This window comes from Eschscholzia californica, unplaced genomic scaffold, assembly GCF_041429995.1.
Source record: "Eschscholzia californica isolate CP2 unplaced genomic scaffold, dmEscCali1.0.p SCAF_1, whole genome shotgun sequence".
In the NCBI taxonomy this organism is placed as follows: domain Eukaryota; kingdom Viridiplantae; phylum Streptophyta; class Magnoliopsida; order Ranunculales; family Papaveraceae; genus Eschscholzia; species Eschscholzia californica.
The window spans coordinates 60,193,778-60,216,648 of NW_028238198.1; the positions used below are offsets into that span (position 1 = coordinate 60,193,778).

At 37.5% G+C, this 22,871-nt stretch overlaps 2 protein-coding genes across 2 annotated transcripts; one reads left to right on the plus strand and one right to left on the minus strand.

Moving 5' to 3' along the window:
- Positions 1 to 4,042: 4,042 nt before the first annotated feature.
- On the minus strand, positions 4,043 to 10,951 carry LOC147567945 (uncharacterized). Its single transcript, XM_086654438.1, has 10 exons — positions 10,647 to 10,951; positions 7,977 to 10,234; positions 7,633 to 7,896; positions 6,289 to 6,547; positions 5,989 to 6,201; positions 5,821 to 5,910; positions 5,625 to 5,729; positions 5,190 to 5,526; positions 5,019 to 5,069; positions 4,043 to 4,293 (listed from the first exon to the last, which is right to left on the minus strand). The coding sequence occupies exons 2-8, from the start codon at positions 10,223 to 10,225 to the stop codon at positions 5,233 to 5,235; spliced, it is 3,474 nt and encodes a 1,157-aa protein (XP_086510564.1). The 5' UTR covers positions 10,226 to 10,234; positions 10,647 to 10,951; the 3' UTR covers positions 4,043 to 4,293; positions 5,019 to 5,069; positions 5,190 to 5,232.
- Positions 10,952 to 15,853: 4,902 nt separating this feature from the next.
- On the plus strand, positions 15,854 to 17,995 carry LOC147567946 (uncharacterized). The gene is made up of 3 exons (XM_086658773.1): positions 15,854 to 16,741; positions 16,970 to 17,158; positions 17,384 to 17,995. The coding sequence occupies exons 1-3, from the start codon at positions 15,854 to 15,856 to the stop codon at positions 17,993 to 17,995; spliced, it is 1,689 nt and encodes a 562-aa protein (XP_086514899.1).
- The last annotated feature ends 4,876 nt before the right edge of the window (positions 17,996 to 22,871 follow it).

Here is a 22,871-nt window from a genome sequence, read left to right on the forward strand (position 1 = left end):
AAGGAAAAAATGCTGAGTCTAATTTTCATATTCTTCACTTCCTTCTGCAGGTTTCGCTTTAGTGCCACTGATATATCCCCACATCTTCCGACCATTAATATGCATCTTCATGACCTTTGACCAAAGGGTGTAATTGTTCTCATTCAGGGTATTACCTAATGGAAAGGGTGCATCGATGTGGTTGTGAACAACGTGAGGGTTTCATAGTACCATTGTTGCATCATCATTGGAACCCATTGAGCTTTCAGTTTCGAGATTCGCAGCGGAATTCAATTCGAAATAACCAGGTTCAATTACCGAACCTGCTCTCGATACCAAGTAGAAACTAATACAAATTAAGAATAATAGATTGAGAGAAACTCGTTTTCTTTAATAATTCTTGTGTATACAATTGGAGATGTAATTACAAAAGTTACATATATAGAATATATTATATAACGTATTTAGTATATCCCATATATCTCATATATCATATATATATATATATATATATCATATATTCAATATATATCCCATATTGAGAGAATATATCCTATATTCTGTATATATGCTATATTGAGAGAATATATCCTACAATCAACAGGAAACACTTCTTCAAATGTGACCCCCTCGACCATGAGACCCGAAACGACCTCAAGGCTGACACTGGATGCTTTAGTTTGCCTTTTTGTGTTGTTTTGTGATAATATTGGAATGTTGGATGTCTTTTGTTGAGTTCTTTAGCTTTACTTTGACCATAAGAAATGCTTGACTACATTGCCTGTGTTGTAGACTTGTGTTAGGTTAATCCCACATTGGTTGTGGAGGAGACATGAGGTGTGTTAATAAGTGTGGGAGAAGCCTTACCTCTTGAGCTAGCTTTTGGGGTAAGAGAGGCCCAAAACCACCCAACAACTTGTAGTCATGGTTAACCTGGTAGGAAAGTAAAAGTAGACTCTGACTAAATGAGCCAAAATAATAGTTCAAAGTAAGGAAGAGAAGAAAACATTTCAAGAAAAGAAACAGAGAGGATTTTTTGAGGAGAGAGAGTTTCCCGAGTGACGTCATCTAGGGTTTTTTCTCTTTTCTCCTTTTCATCTTCTTCCCTCAACTCGAGCGGCGGCGCTACCATTATCATCAACACTCAAAAACCACTGAATCGTCTAGCAATTACTTCAGTTGTATTTATTCTTTTCTCGGGAATCAACACCAACTTTAGATCCGACGGAAGATCATCATTGCATTCTCGATCCCCTCATTGAATTACTGCTCTAATCCTCCTCGGCATGCATTTAACGTGGTGGTAGAGAGAATAGATAGGAGAGAGTGCAGATCAATTAGAAGATCTCCCTCTTAATCTTTCCCGAGGACTGAAGTAAAGATGATTGGGTACACTTCATCTCGCATTTAAGAAGGAGGCAGCAGAACGAGTGTTGGGTACTCAATCATCATTCCATCAAGGTAACATACATTTACTCACCCCTCTCTTCTCTCTCCTTCTGTTTCTTTCTCTGGCTCTCTCTCCTGCGAGTCTTTCGCCTTCTCTTTCTCTCTAGGGTTTTAAGTTTTTTGTCGTTTTTTTTCCTCTCCTCTCTCTCTAGAATGTGGTCAGTCGTCACCAGAGCTCAAGAGTAGGCTGCTCTGGTGGTGACCTCCCCCCAATCCCCTTGCATGCAAATCAATCATGTTGTATTGGAGTTTCCTGTTTATCGTGTTGCTTGGTTTGTCCTGCTTCTCCTTTACCTTCTATTCAAACCACCTCCATTTATACGCCATTCTTACCTCTTCGTTAACCCAGATTATCTTTCATCCCTTCGTAATCGTTTCTATGGCCTCCTAATCCACACTGACTTCTCGTGGTCGACTTTCCATCCGATTCGCCAAACCTTCAACTAAACCTGAGCTTCAACCCATTTCTCAAGGGTTTGTAGCAAGGTGGTGTAACCCGTACGAAGCTTCCCTAAACTTCATCAAAAGCTTACTTTACCCTCAATCTCGCTTTTTCCGTGACTGTGACTATGCTTTAACTCAGGGTCCGATTAATACTTTCCTAATCAAACCCAAGAGTCTGTTCGTCCTCAACGCTCTCAACTTCGGGAGGCCTTGGGTTCTTAGAGGTATGTTATTGGTCCTGAAGCAAGTTGAGTTCCCCCTCACCGAAACCTCTGATGATTTATATTATGAAGTCGATGTGGTGCACTCTGTATAAGATCCCTCAAGCGATTCAGAACAAGGAAGACCATGATGCTATCTTTGAGAGTATGGGTAAGATCATTCAGATTCGCCCTCGTAATCTTGGTTTTGTGAACAATCCAGTTATTCGTATTCATTTTCTTTATGATGTTCGTTCTCCTCTACTGGCAGTGGTTAATCCAATCTTCAATGATACTGTTACAGAGATTAAGATAAGTTATAAGAAATTCCCAGGGGCGATTTGCCAACATTGCAGAATTATTGAACACCCTTTGAATCGGTGTCCCACCCCTCTTCAGTACTATTTTTCAGGTGACGATGAATAATCTGATTCAGACCCAATGGATGATCCCATGGATGAGACCATTATCATTTCTCCTGAACCAGTAGAACCTCTAATGCTTGCCCCCCCACCATCACCAGTTCGAGGTCCAACTCCACCCCATCTTCTTTTCAACCCTACAGGTAAACGTACTCGTGATCAGGCTAGTCACCATTCGATCAGCTCCTCTGAGTTCTCAGAGGATGATAATCATATTCATTCCTTGTTTACAGATAATCAGGAAACTCAAACTCTCCTCGAGGAGTCGATGCTTTTGTCCCGAAGTCTGAATATTTTAGTGCAAGGGGAGGAAGGGGAAGGTGTAAACCCACCAGTTTAGTCTTCTTAGTTCTTCTTGTCTGTTGTTTTAGGGCTTAGTCTTCTGTTTCTATCTTCTTGACTGTTTTCTCTTTTATTTTCAGTTCTTGTCTTTAGGCTTAGAGGGCCTTTTTTGTTTGTTTGTTCTGGTACTAGTAGCCAAAGCTCTTGGCCTGTGATCCTGTTTGGCTCATAAGCTATGTTGATGATTCAACTAACAGTGTGGTTCGAAACACTAGTTTGGTTGAATCCTTTTTGGTCCTTTGGCAACTAGTACCAGATAGTAGGAGTCAGCTGGTTATCTTTCTGTTTAGGGTTTTGTCTGTTGTCACCCTTCTTCTTGTTGTTTTATATTTCTGTTATTTTATGTTTCTTTAGTTTGTTTTTTCTTCTTTCTGTTCTCTCTTTCTATCTTTCTTTTTGTTATTTCTCGTCTTTGTTTAGTTCTCCCTGTGGTGCCTTTAGCATAGTTATGGACCACCCGAAACCCGACCTTTCCATTTTGGCCTGGAACATCAGAGGGTGTGGGCAATACTTGAATCGCAAACACCTTTACAGGTTGATTAAATCCAATAAACCTGACTTTATTTTTCTCTCTGAGACTAAAAGCACCACTAACCAACTTAACAAAAGTCTCAGACTGCATGATAACTACAATCTAGTTGTGGTTGAGCCTAAGAACAAAGCGGGTGGGCTTGCGTTATATTGGACAAACGATTATGATGTTAAAACTATTCATGTTGACACTACAAAAATACGGACTAGTTGTAACGGCTTTAAGCCGTTACAACAAGGGAAAAACCGTTACAAAAAGTGTAGTTGTAACGGCCACGGGCCGTTACTAGGCCGTTACAATAAGTGTCGTGGCAATAAAAAATGTAACGAGCAGAAGCCGTCACAACTAGTTTTATTGTAACGGATGTGCTCTTTTAAGCCGTTATAACTGAGTGCGCGGGAACTGTTAGCGGGAGTCAAATTGTAACGGCCGTGAGGGAGGACCAGCCGTTACAAATAAATTGTTGTAACGGCTTTGAGCCGTTGCAAATGTTTGTTTTTAAGAAAAAAAAAAGCTGCAGTAAATTGTGAAAACCAGCAGCACTATTTTGCTGCTTTTACTTGCTGTACATTTCCCTGTTTCAAAGCCATAAACATTCAACCCAACCACACAAAACCTTTAAACATTCAACCCAAACACAATATAGAACTTAAGCTACACAAGATGAAAATATATAGACAAGATGATGAATTAACTAGTAAACTACTTTATAATGTCACTATGTTTCACAAGATGTCGATAGTTGTTTATCGGAGTACAATATCATAAACTAAACTAACGGTTCAGCTCCCTAAATGCATTTCAACTACTTACGAAATAGAGATAACAAGTAGGTACTAGGTGATGGTAGATTTCATACGCAATGAGAGTTCAAGCAAAATCTCTAATCGGTGTGGATTCATCATTGCGCAAAACTTTAAAAACCCTGCCAAAACGATGAATATATACACATTAGCGCATTTAACATGACATTAAGAATTCTTCAGAAACAGAGATATCAGTAGAGAATTCTTCAGAAACAACCAATTTAAGCACAAACAAGTAACCAAATTACAATATGATTACAGTTGGTTCTAGTGAGTGGGTAGTGTTAAAAGAGTGATGATGGGGTTAAAAAGCTAGACTTAGTAGTTTACATGCCAAATTCAAATGCAAATGAAATCTTGTTGACATCGGAATCACACAACCTAGACTTAGTAGTTTACATGTCAAATTCAAATGGTCATCAAAGCAAATGTAAGCATAAAACCTGTAGGCATGGAAATGAATTCATAAAAATACTAAGAAGTACTCTTGCATATACACACTCACTATAAGGGTTTTACGCTAAAGAGTTTGCCTTTCTCGATCACATTTCCCTATGAAATACAACAAAACATAGCATAAAACAGATGCAAAAGTGAAGTAAATTCTAATGTGTTGGTGTTATGACTTAACTGAATTAGAGTGGGTAGTGTTAGTAGAGTGATGATGGGGTTAGAGAGCTAAACTTAGTAGTTTACATGGAAAATTCAGATGCAAATGGAATCTTGTTAACATCGGAATCACACAATCTAGACTTAGTAGTTTACATGCCAAATTCAGATGGTCATCAAAACAAATTCAAAAAACAGTACACATATATGGGAAACCATGAAGGAGAGACCAAACCTCCAAAAACATTGATCAAAAAGTTGCATGCTCCTTCAATAGTCACCGCTTCTGTAATACCAGAAAAGTTGTTTATAAAACTTGCCTAAACCACGTATTCACAAATTAAGGACTACAACAAGATGGTTGAGGAATTGAACAAGATGAAATTGAAGAAGAAAACATGCTTACAGAGTTGTTGTGAAGATTCTGAAGTTGATGGTGGTCGTTGTTGCTACTGAATGAGTGCCATAAGTGCAGCCATATCTCTTCCTTGTCTCTCTTGTATTTCACGCAGTTCAGCCAATTCCTTTCTCAGCCCGTCATTTTCTTTTCGAAGACCTGAAACACCACCCGAGCTTGAATTTCTAAAACCTGCATCCGTAGGTGAGACAAAGGGCATCATTCGGATTCGCCCACGTGACTCTGGTGGCATATGACTTCCGAAAACATCATTTGGACCAGGGGCGTCGACAAACTCGCTCGAGCTCTCGCTTCGTCGCCTCTCCTGATCTTCCTCCATCAGCTCCTGTTAACATTACATGCGCTTGATTACCTATATAAGATTGAGTTCTTACACATTATATGAACAAAATAAAATTTAATTGAATTTAATTAAAACTTTACAATTAAATCTGCTGTCTCTTGGTTAACGCAAGTTCCATCCGCTCTTAATCTAGTCTTGTGGAACATACAAAATCGACTAGGTTGAGTGCCGTACTTCTTTTTATACTGCAAATATACAAAGTAAATGACAATTATCAATTTCAAACAAAACCAACTGAATTGAACCAAAAATTGTAAAAGAAATTGAAAATTTTACCGCATGTCCAATTTGGGCCATAGATTGACGCCCTCCAACATAAGGATGTTTTGTCATAGCTTTGTTTTTCTTGTTGGTCTCAGCTACCTTCTGTATATCGGAAGATGGTACATTGTTAGTACCTATGAAGTAAACTCAGTGTAGCTATTAAAGGAAAGATATATTTACCATTACGTCATCCCTACACCAATATCGAATTAAGCCAAACCAATCAGTAGGGTCAACGCCAGGAGGGATATTTGCTCTGCACTCATCTATATTAGGAAGGTGAGGTGTAAAATATTCTCTCTTAACTCTTGCTTTCCAAGTTCTCCATCTTTCTTTGAGTTCCTTCTTAATCCATTTTATAACTTCTTCATTCTCAGGGAAATCAAAATACACCTTTAAGAAAATAACATGGTAAAATAATTATATATGAAATAAATAAAAAAAATATGATACTATAACGAAAATGTAGGAAATATTTACCCTCAAGTCTGTAATTGTGTCATTGATGGCAGCAGATTCCATTTTTTCCCATTTATCATGAATCAGAGGGAATCGAACTGGATCTCTAACAAACGAAGATATATAAGTCGCTAAGAACCCGGCAATCTTTCCAACAGGCCGAAAGCTATCATCCCATTCAACTGTGTATTTCTCGCCGTGATCCAGATCTTTCAGGAATTTTAATAAATCTCGTCCCCTCCCCTTCTTAGAAGGTTGAGTAGTTCCTCTATCAGACATCCTGTACAAAATTGGTCAGTTCACTTGTAACTGTATCTAAAACATATCTAATTATCCCATCTAATTGAACCAAAATTGAAAGAAAAAATACAATCGCGGAAACTAAACATTTATTCATTCATTAATTTATCAAAAACCATACAGATTGTGATTAAACTCATCATTAAAGGAAAAAAAGAACAAAACAAAAACTCTTCAAATTCTCCATCTTTGGTCACGCATTTCCAGACGATCCTTTGAATCTATTAGTTATCTCCATCACATGTTACGTCGTTTACATCTTTGTTAATGTATTCGATTTCTTCATCACTAGCATCGTGGCATGCAGGTGCAAGAGTTTGCTCGGTATCTGGTATAGGGATATTCATGTCGTAAATATCTCTAGGTCTATTGCTCACCACAACATGCCAATCAGGTTCAGTTAGATCTTCAACATAAAAAACTTGCCTAACTTGAGACGCCAACACATAAGGCTCGTCACTTTGAGTTGGCATAATACGATAGAAATTAACAAGTGTAAAACCTAAATCATCGATCTTTACACCTCTTCTTCCTCTGTTTGTTTCTTTGCAGACATCAACCCAATCACACTTGAATATTACAAATTCACATCCTGGTCCATACGTGATTTCAAGTATCTCCGTGACACGTCCATAATATGTTAATATTGCATCAACCGGATTTGAATCTCTTGCACTTGAGCCACAAGGTTGATTTGCATCGACCGCAACACCATAATTCTGCGTTTTAGCGTCTCTCTCGTTTGCAACAGTCTTGAAATTGTATCCATTAATTGTATAACCTGCCAATATTACGGCACGTGGGTGTATGCCATTGACAAGGTTGTCAAGTCTTTCTGGATACGGCTGTTTAGATTCTTTAAGATCTTTCACAAGTTCCTTAAACCAAGTACCGTACTCTTCTATGTGTTTTCTTTGAATCGCAGTATCATCTAGTTTACGATAGCGAAGCTTCAACTCTCTTTTGTGAGCACTGCAAAGAGGTTGCGTATTTTCATCATCTCTAGTAAAATACACTTAGAAAGACTTTCATATATGAAGTCATAATAGTTAAAATCATACTTACTTGACATAAACGGAGGCATCATTGTCGTTTGACAAGATATAATGATGAATCTTATTACGTTCAGCAACATCCAGGTTCTTAATATTCCGAACAGTTCCAATCGGATTGTCGTCTGTGTACCGAGGCGCTACGTTAGAGCGTGTTTCAACGTCACTCATGTATCTTGTCATAAACGTGACACTCTCGTCGACAATATATCCCTCGGCAATAGAACCCTCCGGTTGTGCTTTATTACGAACGTAATTCTTTAAAGTATACAAAAACCTAATCGCACAAGTACCTCATTAGACAAGTAACACACGAGTAACTAAGAAATAAAACAATTAAACAAGAAAAATAAATACCTTTGAATGGGATACATCCATCGATATTGGACTGGTCCACCTACTTTTGCCTCTGATGCTAGATGGATGGCTAAGTGAACCATTATATCGAAAAAACTTGGTGGAAATATCCTCTCTAAATTGCACATAATAAGTGGAATTTTTTCTTCTAATCGCTTGTAATCTTCAACACTACCTACTTTTGAACATAACTCACGAAAGAACGTGCTGAACTCTATTAATATAGAGCACACTTTTTTTGGCAAAACTTTTCGAATTGCCAAAGGTAACAATTGTTGCATGATCACATGAGAATCATGACTCTTCAAACCAATTATCTTTCGTTGTTTAAGATCGATACGAGTAGAAATATTTGATGCATAGCCATCCGGAGTTTTGAGATTCTTCAAAACATTGAGAAACAACTCTTTACCTTTTTTGTCTGTAGAATAACATGTGGCTGGAAGGGTACATGTACGAGATCCCTCCTCTTGTTGTGGCCAAAGTTCTTGTCTAATACCCATATCTTTCAAATCCAATCTTGCTTTTTTATTATCCTTTGATTTTCCATCAAAATCCATAATGGTACCGAGAATACTGTCACAGATATTCTTTTCAATGTGCATAACATCTAGGTTGTGTTTAAGCAGATTATCTTTCCAATACGGCAATTCATAAAAGATGCTCAGTTTTCTCCAGTTACCAGGCATTTTGATGGACTCGTCATCTCTTCCTCTTTTTCTAGGAGCGCGTACACTCATCTCCAGTTCCCTACCAAATTCGTGTGGTATGTCTTTCAGTTTTTGCAAGATATCAGGACCCGAAGGAGGATTTGGAGCTACTCTACGCTCAGTTTTTCCATTAAACTCCTTCGTATTTCTTCGAAATCTATGTGTCATAGGTAAGAAACGCCTATGCCCCATATAAACCTCCTTCTTCCAATTACGCAACCTAAGATGATCTGTCTCCTCGCCACAAGTTGAACATGCCAACTTACCTTTCGTGGACCATCCAGATAGCATAGCAAGTCCAGGATAATCACTAATAGTCCATAATAAACTTGCATGCATTTTGAATGTTTCTTTTTTGGAAGCATCATACGTGTCAATCCCTTCTTCCCACAATTCTTTCAGTTCATCAACTAAAGGCCTCAGGTACACGTCAATGTTATTTCCAGGACTTTTAGGTCCAGGTATAAGCATGGACAGTATCATATAAGATTGTTTCATGCACAACCACGGTGGTAAATTATAAGGAATAAGTACCACTGGCCACGTGCTGTGGGAAATATTCATTGTTCGGAAGGGATTAAAACCATCACTTGCCAAACCCAATCTTACATTTCTCGAGTCTGCAGCGAATGTAGGATGCCTGACATCGAAATCTTTCCAGGCTTCAGAATCTGCTGGATGCCTTAATATCCCATCTTCGCTACGTTTTTCATCGTGCCATCTCATTTCGGTTGCGGTTTCCGGTACTGTGTACAACCTCTGTAATCTCGCCTTCAAAGGAAAGTAACGAAGAATCTTTGCAGGTGACTTTTTCTTGCTATACCTAGACTGGCCACATCGAGGACATTGTTGTAGTTCCGAATTTTCTTTGTAATACAAAATGCAGTCATTCGGGCATGCATGAATTTTAATGTAGTCTAATCCCAAATCTGAGATGATCTTCTTGCACTGTGTAAAATTTTTGGGAAGATTACAACCGTCAGGTAGAGTTGCATGCAGTAACTTGAGCATTGATTCAAAAGACGCGTTACTCCAACCTCCCATGATTTTAATATTCCATAATTTTATAACAAAGGACAGCACACTCATCTTATCGCAACCCGGGTATAAAGACTTCTTCGCTTGTTGTAACAACTTTTCAAGATCCTCGTTTTCAACCTCGTCCGTTCCACCATCTACATCTAATCCAGATTCGTCATGAACCCCGTAAGCATCTCGCACCAACCTTTCAAGGTCCTCAGCATAAACTTCTTCATTTGTAACCTCTACTGGAGCAGGCAAAGGATTCGATATTATCGGTCTAGCTTCTCCATGCAAAAACCAAGTTCTATAATGTTTTGCCATCCCATGGTAATACAAATGCTCCATAACACTTTGTCTAACTGCGAATCTAGAGTTATTACATCTCCCACATGGACACTTAATTTGATCACCGCCCATAACAGGACCGTGAGTAAACGCAAAATCCAAAAACGCATTTACACCATCTGCAAACTTCTTTGAACGCCTATCATCATGAATCATCCAAGATTTGTCCATGATATCTAACTTCCATCAAAGAAATAAAGATATAAAAGAGTTCATGAAAGGTATAGTTACATAGTTAAAAGCTTAAAATTCTAAGATGATAGGTAAAACATACTAAAGACAAAAACTGAAGCTAATCAAACTAAAATATAAACTCAATGTTTAAACATATCAATGTATTAAGAAGTAACAACTATAGATGCTTGTAAACTTTTCATAAGGAGAGGAATTGAAAAGGGACACATTATCAGCACAATATTGTGACATATGATTTCATCAAAAATGGGTTACTTGACATTAGCATTCAGGCCTAAGTAAGAGTATAACAACTGTCATATCCGTGTATAAAAGACAACTAATTTGAGTTTTGAGACATTTAGAACCATAAACAACAAAGACAACTAATTTGAGTTTTGAGAGATTTAGACCGAACCTGGTTCGAAGAGTTGAGATTCACAGCCAAATCCGTGTATAAAAGCTTCTCCGGTTTATCGCCGTCGCCACCGAGTTTCCTTCGACTTTGAGCAATTAGCAACTGCTAGAGATGGAGAATGAGAATTTTAGAAAAATCAGGGTTGGTCATTTCCTTATCTAAAATACACTACTAGACTAGTCCTAGTTTTTGTTGGATCAAGCATACGAGTCAAAAGCATTCTGAAAACAACTTGAGTCAGATCATTAAGATGCGAAATTAAAGTAGCAACACTAATTTCCATTCACATTGACAGAGACAGAAATTAAAATTCGTAATTCAAATCAAATATGTGAAGACTGAAGAGAGCAACACTAATTTCCATTCACAGCCGAACTGCACCTAAACAACCAGGCAAGACATCGCTTCAAGCAGCAAGTAGTTTGACTTGAATGGACTTAGCTGGAACGGAGATATTAAAGAGCTCAATGAGATGTGCTATGAAAAGATAAATCGATGCCCCTGAATTTCAGCAATATTTTCAGTATACTACGATTTAGTACAAACACGGAAAAGCTAACTGGGATTGTCATTGTGTTACAGTAGTATTATACTAAGAAACTGATGCTCTCATAACAGTAACAACTAAACATAGAAGTAGATAAGAAAGACACTGATATCACTGAAAGCTCAATAGTAACACAACCTCGATGCTAAAAGATCCTTATAGACAGAAATAAGGTCAGATCTATAAAGCGGGTGACTGGCATCACAGTTTTATCGTATATTATTTATCTGGAATAATTCACTTAAGAAACATATCTAACAACAATACTCTTACAAGATATCATGAAACCCACCCAATACTAACCATGTTTCCTGTAAGAAAAACATGAAAACTCGAATGACTTACCAAACATATCTAACAACAATACTCTTACAAGATATATGTATATTACATTATAATTGCAAGGCATTACTTCTTTTGGCGAAATGACCATCATTCCGAAATAAATCCAACTAGATCAACGATTTACCTATATTAAGCAAAAGAGATAATAGGTATGATCACGTAATCATGTTATTAATTTATTATTCACCTCCTATATTCGACTATATTAAACTAGAATTCTTAGTACAGATGCCCTAAGCCCCTAACAAATTAAATGAATATCATCTATTCCATTCACATTGACAGAGACAGAAATTAAAATTCGTAATTCAAATCAAATATGTGAAGACTGAAGAGAGCAACACTAATTTCCATTCACAGCCGAACTGCACCTAAACAACCAGGCAAGACATCGCTTCAAGCAGCAAGTAGTTTGACTTGAATGGACTTAGCTGGAACGGAGATATTAAAGAGCTCAATGAGATGTGCTATGAAAAGATAAATCGATGCCCCTGAATTTCAGCAATATTTTCAGTATACTACGATTTAGTACAAACACGGAAAAGCTAACTGGGATTGTCATTGTGTTACAGTAGTATTATACTAAGAAACTGATGCTCTCATAACAGTAACAACTAAACATAGAAGTAGATAAGAAAGACACTGATATCACTGAAAGCTCAATAGTAACACAACCTCGATGCTAAAAGATCCTTATAGACAGAAATAAGGTCAGATCTATAAAGCGGGTGACTGGCATCACAGTTTTATCGTATATTATTTATCTGGAATAATTCACTTAAGAAACATATCTAACAACAATACTCTTACAAGATATCATGAAACCCACCCAATGCTAACCATGTTTCCTGTAAGAAAAACATGAAAACTCGAATGACTTACCAAACATATCTAACAACAATACTCTTACAAGATATATGTATATTACATTATAATTGCAAGGCATTACTTCTTTTGGCGAAATGACCATCATTCCGAAATAAATCCAACTAGATCAACGATTTACCTATATTAAGCAAAAGAGATAATAGGTATGATCACGTAATCATGTTATTAATTTATTATTCACCTCCTATATTCGACTATATTAAACTAGAATTCTTAGTACCGATGCCCTAAGCCCCTAACAAATTAAATGAATATCATCTATTCCATTCACATTGACAGAGACAGAAATTAAAATTCGTAATTCAAATCAAATATGTGAATTATGACACAATGGCATTATTGTTTTAAGATATAGGTGATTAACAATGGTATAAATATGTAACAGAGAATGAAAGAAGATGAAATATAAAACTGCAAACTTTCTATTAGCTAAACCAAAGAACTAAGAAGCATAATAGGTCATCTTGTGCTGCTTTATCAAAACTTATCTTTCTTTTTTGTATTGTTTTATCTTTTGAGCCTCATTTTCTTTCTTCATTCTTGCTCTTGTTCAAATAATATTCCGGCCCTCTTCAATGAGTCGCAGCTGAAACTAATCCACAGGTAATTATGTGTCGATCAATCTTACAACTGTGTTGATCAATCTTTCGGCGACCTGCTAGGCCTCTGAACCCATGGAAAGGTCCAACATGTACGAAGTTACATTGGCCTCAACTCTCACAACTCACAACTACAAGCCCACTTAAGTACTGGCTTCTCACCTATAGTCTAGGCTCTAGACGCTACCCCAACTGATGTGAAACTGTTATATCAATAACCAAATCTTTGGAATTTCTAAACGAGTGACAATCTTAGGTACTAGACCGACCGACCAACCAAGGTTTCATTTGGGACGATACAACAACATATGATTTGCTCTTTGCACATTAACTCACTCTTCTCATTAAGAGAGCTACTAGTCTGCATAGCAACATTTTCCCTAAACTCATTAAAATATACCAATTAACTATAAAGCTCGTGAATAAGAAATTTTCTAACTATCATGGTGAAAAAGGGATTTAGAAAGCACAGCAGGAAATCCGAGAAGACTACTAATTTGTTGATCCCTACTCCCTATTTTTTTCCCCTAATTTCTTTCCAAGTACTATTTATTGTTCCCAAATGATTGAATGCCCTAATCCCCATTCAGATAATAGTGTTATTATTCCAGATTATGTTATGGAAACACCCCCAAATCAATCTAACCCTAATTTTGTTCAAATTGAAACTTCTTGCAATCAGAAAAGACTATATAAGAAATAAGAACTCAGAAAAAGCAAGAAAATGAAGCAAATTAAAGTCCTAGTGAACATGAAGAATAAGGTATAGAGTTGTACCAGAGAAGTTGAAATTCAGGGCTATAATTGATACTCAGCTCAACTGTTGAAAGAGAAAAGATCAAAAGTGAATTAGAAAGAGGATTTCGATGAAATATGAAAGTTATAGGAAGATTCATAACATCTATAAAAATTAAAGTAACAACTTTGACCAATAAAACTTCTAGGACTACAAGTTTTTTGAAGAAACCCTAGATAGGTGGAAAAATAAGAAACAACATAGAAGATAGAGTTAGGGTTTTACCTGGGAATAAGCCCTATAGAGTAATGAAAGAAGAAAGAGAAGAAAGAGATCTTTACCAGGATAGAACCCTAACTGCGAGAGAGGGAGACCGAGATTTCGCGGGAAGTGGCGCCAGTTTTTTGTGTTAGTTGTAACGGCTTTACTAGAGAGAGCCGTTATAAAAAGTTCTTATTGTAACGGCGTCCACGGGGGTCGTTACAATAAGTCGTTACGAAAACTCCGGATTTTTGTAGTGTGATGATCATTTGATTCACACTATTTTCACCCACATTAGTACTGGCCATAGTTTTGTCTTCACGGGCTTCTATGGAAGGCCATATAGTAAAAACCGTATGGCCCCCTGGGACACTCTTAGAAATCAGAAGATAGAGGCCTCAGTCCCTTGGGCAGTAATAGGTGACTTAAATACCATATTACATCCTTCGGAGAAGGAAGGAGGGAGAGAAGAGATCCCTAGTTATGTCACTAAAATCAACCAAACGATTAACAATATGGGCCTTAGAGATGCGGGTTACAGAGGCAACACCTTTACCTGGACCAATAGGCAGTTTAAGGGCACTCTCATTAAAGAGAGGTTGGACCGGGCCCTTACGAATCATAGTTGGCTCGTGGACTTTCCCTCCTCCCTAGTCACTCACATGTCTGGGGTTGGGTCTGATCACATTCCGATCTTACTGACTACCAATGCTACTTCTAATCTGGGCAACAGACCTTTCAAATTTATTCAGACTTGGATGTCTCACCCGGATTGTGGTAATTTTATTCGGGATCACTGGCCATCCAACACCTATCCTATCCAGCCAAAACTGAATCACTTAGCTATTAATCTAGCCAGATGGAATAAACAAGTGTTTGGTCACCTTGACTACCGGATTCGCAATCTGACTGAGGCTCTCCAGAATACTGACACCTTTGAGAATTACCAGGATTTGAATAATAAACTAGAGGAAGCGTATAATCAGCTGGAGAGTCTTTGGAAAGAGAAATCCAGGAATGATAATATTCAACTAGGCGACCAAAACACTAAGTTTTTCCATGCTAAGGCTATTAATCGCAATAGGAAGAACCGTATTACGTCTATTAAGGACAACAATGGTTATTGGATTTAGGAGGCTTCTGATATTGCTAACATTTTCTCTGCCAATCTTCGTAACATTTCCACTACTTCTGATCCTAGAATCTCTAATGAGCTGCTGGATCTTTTTGTCGATCAAATTAATGACAACCAAAATTTTGCCCTCACTTGTGTCCCTTCTGAGATGGAAATTTATAACTCCGTCAGGTCTCTTAAATCTGACTCGGCCCCGGGCCCAGATGGCTTTCCTCCTCTTTTTTACCAAACTAACTGGGATACTGTGAAACCAGATATCATCAAGTTAGTTTCCGATTTCTTTCTTCACAACCACCTTCCTGAGCAAGTCAATCATACTCACATCTGCCTTATCCCCAAAACCAAAACCCCTCAGACTACTTCTGACTATCGACCCATTATTCTTATGAATACCACCTATAAAATCATCACCAAGATTTTGGCCAATCGTCTCAAACTTGTTCTTCCTAATATTATTTCGCCGTTTCAAGCAGCTTATGTTCCAGGGAGGTAGATCACAGACAACATCATTATCAGCCAAGAGGTGGTTCACTCTTTCAAACTCATAAAAGGATCGAAAAGCTTCTTTGCTCTCAAATTGATATGTCTAAAGCGTTCGATCGCATTGAATGAAACTTTTTAAATATTATTATGCGTAGGATGGGTTTTGCTACTAAGTGGATTAGCCTCATTCACACTTGTATTTCGACTTCGACCATGGCAGTTCTTATTAATGGGCGTCCGGGCCCCACTTTTAATGTCAGTAGAGGGATTAGGCAAGGGGATCCTCTCTCTCCTTTCTTGTTTACTCTTGCCATGGAAGGCCTGAATCGTCTTCTTGAAACCAATAGGATTGCTACGCCTTTTCAAGGTTTTCCTATCCCCAGAACCAGTATTAATCTCAAGCACCTTCTCTTCGCTGATGATTGTATCATTTTTGGTCAGAATTCTCTGGTTAATATCTCCTCGCTTCAGCACATTCTTGATATTTTCTGTATGGCGTCAGGGCAGATGATTAATTTCAATAAATCTACGATTTTCTTTTCGAAAAACACTCATCCGAAATTCAAGCGTATGATTATTCGTAACTTTAAAGTGCATCAATCTTCTAACCTGGACAAGTATCTCGGCACTCATCTTTTCATTGGTGCCAATAAAAGAAAAGTTTTTTCCTCCCTCACCACTCAAATCCAGAATAAACTCTCTAAATGGCAGGCCTCTCTCCTTTCTCCAGCTGGCCGCTCTGTTGTTATCAACACAATAGCAGCGGTTGTTCCCCGATACCAAATGCAATGCTTTGCTATCCCTAAAGGTATAAGCAATCGTATTGAAGTTCTTCAAAGAGCTTTCTGGTGGGGAAAAACCCGTTCCATTCATACGATTAATTGGTCGGCTATCTGTCTTCAAAAAAAACTTGGAGGACTTGGTTTTCGTTTCCCGATTCTAGATAATCAAGCCTTTTTTAGTAAGCTGGTCTGGCGTCTCCTCAATGATCCTGGTACCCCTTGGGCTGAGATTTTCAAAGCTAAATATTTCACTAAGGATCATAAATCTAAAGAAGCTAAGAATCACCACTCGTGGCTCTGGAAATCCATATCCAAACAGGTTGATAAAGTGTCCAAATTAACCTTTTAGGATATTAACAAAGGCACGAATATTAGCATTTGGCATGATTATTGGATCCCTAATCACCCTCCTCCCATAAGCAATACTACTAATAGCACCCTCACTGTGGTTTCCCAACTTATTAGTAATAATACGTGGAATACGAATATATTAACTCAATGCTTTAACAGTGATATATGCAATTCTATCTTGAGTATTAATTTACAGGCACAGATGGATGATATAGCCAGATGGTCACTTACAAAATCAGGTAAATTCACTATTAAATCCATGTACTATTATTTACGTACTGAACACTATCCTTATGAACAAAAGGAATGGTCTTTCATTTGGGATATGCCTATTCAGCCTAAAATCAAAGTATTCCTTTGGAAATGTTGTACTAATAGCCTACAGGTAAGAGATAAAATTGGTCAGTATGTTGGTCATATATATAACTGTGAATTTTGTTAGGAACACGAAACGATGATTCATATCCTTTTACATTGTGACTTGGCGACTGTGATTTGGTTTCATTTTAATATCATTTCAAAAAATATCACTAATCTTCTTGACTGAATTACTTCTTGGAAAGATATCGATGAACAAATAAGTGAACTTTTTGCGAATATCCTTTGGCAGATATGGAAAGCAAGATGTGATAAATGTTTTTCCAATACTAAGATTTTACCAATGATGATCATTGATCAAATCAAGTGTACTACGACTATGCCAAACCTTCACAGCATAACACGGCGGAATGACAGGACTATCTTATGGTCACCTCCGAAACCTCCTTATATTAAGATTAATGTGGATGCCTCTTTTATGAATGAGCAGGAATTAGCAGGGGTTGGCTGTATTATGTATGATGACCAAGCAAACTTTCTTGCGGCTACTGCGTGCAATTTACGGGGACAAAATGCAGAAGAATGCGAATGTTGGGCTATCATCAAAGCTCTCCAGTGGTCTATGAAAAATAAAATTTCTTATCTTCATATTGAAAGTGATAACAGTAATATAGTTCTGCTTCTAAACAAAGAGCAATCAGATATCTCTTGGCAGACAGGCAAACTCATAGACAAAGTGCATCAGCTAGAAGTAAATTTCACCCAAGTTATCTACACTCACATTCACAGAGAAGGAAACTATAAAGCAGATCACTTAGCTAAATGGAGTCGTATGCACGTGGGAACCTGGGTGTGGCTTTCTTTATCAGATCTTCCAGAATCTTTGTACCACTGTTTTAGTTAGGTCCTCTTGGTTTATTTTGTTTCGTTTGTACTTCAACAAAAAAAAAAAGCAAAAAAAAAAAAAGTCAAAAGATTTTATGAAGACCAAAGTCCCATTTTATGTACCTAATTCTTTCTATTATTTTCTGATTGAACTTTAAGTACATTTAATCTTACAGTTGATGTTGAATTTTCATGAAATTTACATGTTAGGAGTGGATTTTTCAAATATCTTTCTAATTAAATCTACTTTCAATTTTTATTTTATTAAGAGAAAAAATGTTCTTAAAATCTAATCTACGTCACGGAATGGGGTAATTAGTCGGGCTATGCAAAAAAGAGCAATTAGTCTTAATTTTGGGCAAAAAAGAATTGACCAGTGGTCCAAAATCAACTTTTTTTGGACCAACATACCCATTCGGTTGTGAAATCATGGGAATTACTATAAATCCCCATAATACATTATGACAATTCATAATGTATTATGAACTGGATGGTCACACAAGAAATAATATTTTGTGAAGAGTTTTTTGAGGAGAGAGAAGGAGCCGGCTGACGTAAGCAAGTCGACTTTCTTCTTCCTCCTTTTTACTGCTGAAACCTAATCCCATCCATGGAAGCTCATCAAAGCTGCCATAAAAGCCTTTAAAGTACCCATGCAAGGAAAGACATAGATAGGAACAAGACAAATACATGCTTTTTTAGAACCATTATAGTTCATAAAGTTAAGTCAGTAAAGACGAGAGAGAAAGAGAAGATCTAAAACATTTATTCTCCTCGAGAAGAGAAGATAGCCTGGAGAAGGATCTCAGAAAGGAACGAGAGGAAGATTATTCGGCTAAATCTAGAAGGTAACCCTAATTCCCTCATCTTAAGTACATTTGTTGAATTTTATTTCGATTACTCAACATGTGGCATAACTAACTCATAAACCGAGACGGACTACTCTGTAAACCTCACGCATGCGCCGGATTCACAGGGCAATCTGACGTTAGGCCTTCCCCCCATTACTTCCGTTTTAGAGTTCCTCCAAGTGGAGTGATTAGAATTTTATCTTGGAGAAGACTCGACTGGATAAGTGTTAGTCGTACACGTGGAGTTGATCTTCTGTTTTCTCTTTATGGTGAAGAGAAGCAGTAAGTGGGGGTCAATAGTAACTCATAACCCCTTCATCTTCCATATATTTAAGAGAGACAACGTTAGGGTTTTTAGAACACACTATCATCTTCTCTTTCGTCTACTCCTTCTGATGTCGATTACCTTTCCAGACAGTATAGAAGAACTCTCTCAACTCATGTCGATACAACTAAGTATGTCTGACTATGGCAAGTTAACTATCAACTACCCCAAACCCTCTGAAAACAAAGAACTCCCCATCATCTCTTCTGGTTTCTTGGCCCGTCTTTGTTGTCAGTATGACTATGGGATAGGATTTATTCGCAAGTATCTCTCGGCCCAGTCTAGATTTTTTAGAGAAAGTAAGATCATCCCTTCTTCAACTGGTCCAAACCATTTTATGATCAAACCCAGGAACCTGATAGCCATGAATGAAATTAACCAAGGTCGTTCTTGGATCATAAGAGGGTACCTGGTAGTCATGCAAGAAGTGGACTTTCCTTTTCATGGAGAGGTTCCTGCTCTCATCCAGGAACCTATGTGGTGTAGCTTCTCAGGTCTTCCATCTTCGATTCAGAATAGACATGACTTGGAGATCATATTTTCATGCATGGGTTTCATCTTACAAATCCAGCCGAAAAATTTCAGTAAGGTCACTAACTCTAATATCCGTATCCAATTTCTTTATGATGTTCGTACCCCTCTTCTAGCAACACTCAACTCGATCTTTACAGATGGTGGAAAGCCTGTAAACTTCAGTTATTTCAAGTTCCCTAAAGCCATTTGTCACAAATGTAGAATAGTGGAACACCCAGTTACTCCATACATTCAAACTCGAGATCATTTGGACAGTGTCCCTATGGAGGTCAATTTTGTAGCCCATGGTCCTGCAGATAACTGGGCTCTCACTATAGTCCCTCCCTCTCAAGCTCAATCCAATCCTATTCCACCTCATGAATTGTTCAATCAGAAAGGAAAAAGAAAGGATTTGGACAAGTTAGTCGAAGTAAAATAGAAGAAGATGTTAGGAGACAGCTTATGAGCAAGAGGTTGAAGGATTATAGGGAGGGTTTCACTTCTCCTTTCTCGGGTAGTCAACATAGTTGGAATTCAGGAAACTCTTCAGGATCGTCTTCTTTCACAGGTTATGGTCCTTCTAGTTGGTATACTCCACCACCAGAATCTATAGATAGTACGGAGGAAAGGCGTAGGCACAAATTCGCACTCTCTGCTTAAATCCCATGGTTTTTCAGTGGAGAAGAAAAGTGATGGTGATAAAGACTAGTCTGTTCTTGGGCCATTTGCATCTCAGTCTAGTTGGTTTAAGTTTATGTTAATTAGTTTTAAGTTGTAGTGATTATGGTTGGATTGCTACTGATAAGTAGTATTAATCTTGGTTTTTTTGTTGAACTTAGTATTAATCTTGTTAGTAGTGACTTCTATTTCTTCTTAAAGGATAAAAGTCGATAATTTCATCTCTCTGTTTTTTGGTATCTTCGGTTATATGAAAATGTTAATTTTCTAATTTGTACTTGTAAGTTGTTAAGAGTATTTCTATGATCCCAGCAGTTATAGTATTATAGCTCAATCTAATAGTTAATGGTGGTAGTGTAATCGTTTCTGTTTTTTCCTGTATTTCCATTTGATTTTTCTCACCATTAGCCTTATTAGTTAGATCTTCTTGGGTCTTTTAGTTAGGAGAGCCTTTTAGGCAATAACCAAATTGACATTCGTTAGAATCTCTTCTAAATTCTGTCTTTCTTATTCTAAGTAGGTGTTTATAGTAGACTTGGTAGGCTAACCATTAGGGCCTTGAACCATTCAGTAACCAGCCAGAAAAGTAGGTGCCTCTAAAAATCACACTCATTAACAACATCAGTAGAGGTCTATAAACGAGCAGACACTTAGGAGTGCCTTTAGTCGGACCCTTAGTAGTAAGCCTTTTGGGCCTTCTGACCTATTTAGATAAAGTTAGTTCAGGAGTTAAACTTAGTTCTTCTTAATGTCGACTAACTCTTACTATGATACCTCGATTTTAAGTTGGAATGTTAGAGGTTTATCGTCTTTCACCACTAGAAAATACTTGATGAATCTCATTCACAAGCACAAGCCGGACATCATATTTTTGTCAGAAACTAAAACCAAATCGCTAAATATTAATAAATATGTCAAACTTAATAAACATTATAACAATCATTTTGTGGAACCTATTAATAAAGCTGGTGGATTGGTTATGTACTGGAAACATAACTTAAACCTAAAAATCGAGTTCTCTGATAATAATATTATACACACTACTATGACGAATAATAGTAACAACTCTCATTATTCGATTACCGGTTTTTATGGTTGTCCACACCATAAAAATAAATGTAGACCTTGGAAAATGTTAGACAATCTGAATATAGACAAGAATTCGCCTTGGCTCTTGATAGGAGACCTGAATACGACTCTAGATAATCAAGATAAATAGGGAGGCTCCATGGCCTCTAATTCTCACATTCCTCGGATCCTATCGTATATCAACAAACTCAATCTTCTAGATGTAGGATTTAAAGGGTACCCTTATACTTGGAATAACAAGCAATTTGGGGAAAACTTCATCCAAGAACGCCTAGACAGAGCCTTGGCGAACCTCTTTTGGTTTTCCAAGAACAGGCGCCTCAGTGTTAAAAACTTAGAAGCGGTGGGTTCGGATCATCTTCCCATTTTCCTATCAGAAGAGGAAGATCTCCACACCACACCAAAACCTTTCAAATTTATTCGTACCTGGATGTCCCATCCAGATTGTCATAATTTCATATCCACAAAATGGACAAATAATAAAAATATTCAAGTTAATCTTAAAAATCTGAGTAGACATCTCACTAAATGGAACAAGAAAGTATTTGGTAATATTGAGAATAATATTAAAAACATTATTACACAGTTAAACAATACTACTAATAGAAGTGAGTATAATAAGTTAAGTCAAAAGCTAGAAGAGGTGTATAGACTTCAAGAATCGCTTTGGAAAGAGAAATCGAGAAATAATTTTTTAAAGCTAGGTGATAAAAATACAAAAAATTTTCACTCTCAAGCGATTCAGAATAATAGGAGCAATAAAATTAGGGCGATTAAAAATAACATAGGGGATTGGTGTGATGATCTGAGCGAGATTCAGACAGTTTTCACCGAACACCTTCTTAACATTAGTACCTCTACTGGGGGTAACCCCAACCCAAAAATTTTAGATCTCTTCACCAATATGATCACGCAAGAACAGAATAGAGAACTAGACAAAATCCCTGATCAAGAAGAAATAAATAGGGCTATTAATAGCCTAAAGGAAGAGGCTGCCCCGGGACCGGACGGATACCCCCCTACTTCTTTCAGACGAATTGGGACACAGTTAGTGATAACATTCTGAGTTTAGTGCAAGATTTCTTCACCTCGGCAGAGTTCCCTCCGGAAACTAATCACACCCATATTTGTCTCATTCCTAAAACCACAACGCCACAGAACCCGACGGACTTTAGACCTATCAGCCTACTAAACACCACTTACAAGATCATCACCAAAATTCTAGCTGATAGACTTAAGTTCTCCTTACAAAACATTATATCCCCATACCAAGCAGCATACATTCCCGGTAGGCAGATTACGGACAATGTGATAATAGGTCAGGAAATCATCCACTCTCTTCGTACTTTGAGAGGAGCCACTAGATACTTTGGACTTAAGTTGGATATGTCCAGAGCGTTCGACAGAATAGAATGGAAATTCTTGACGGATATCATGTC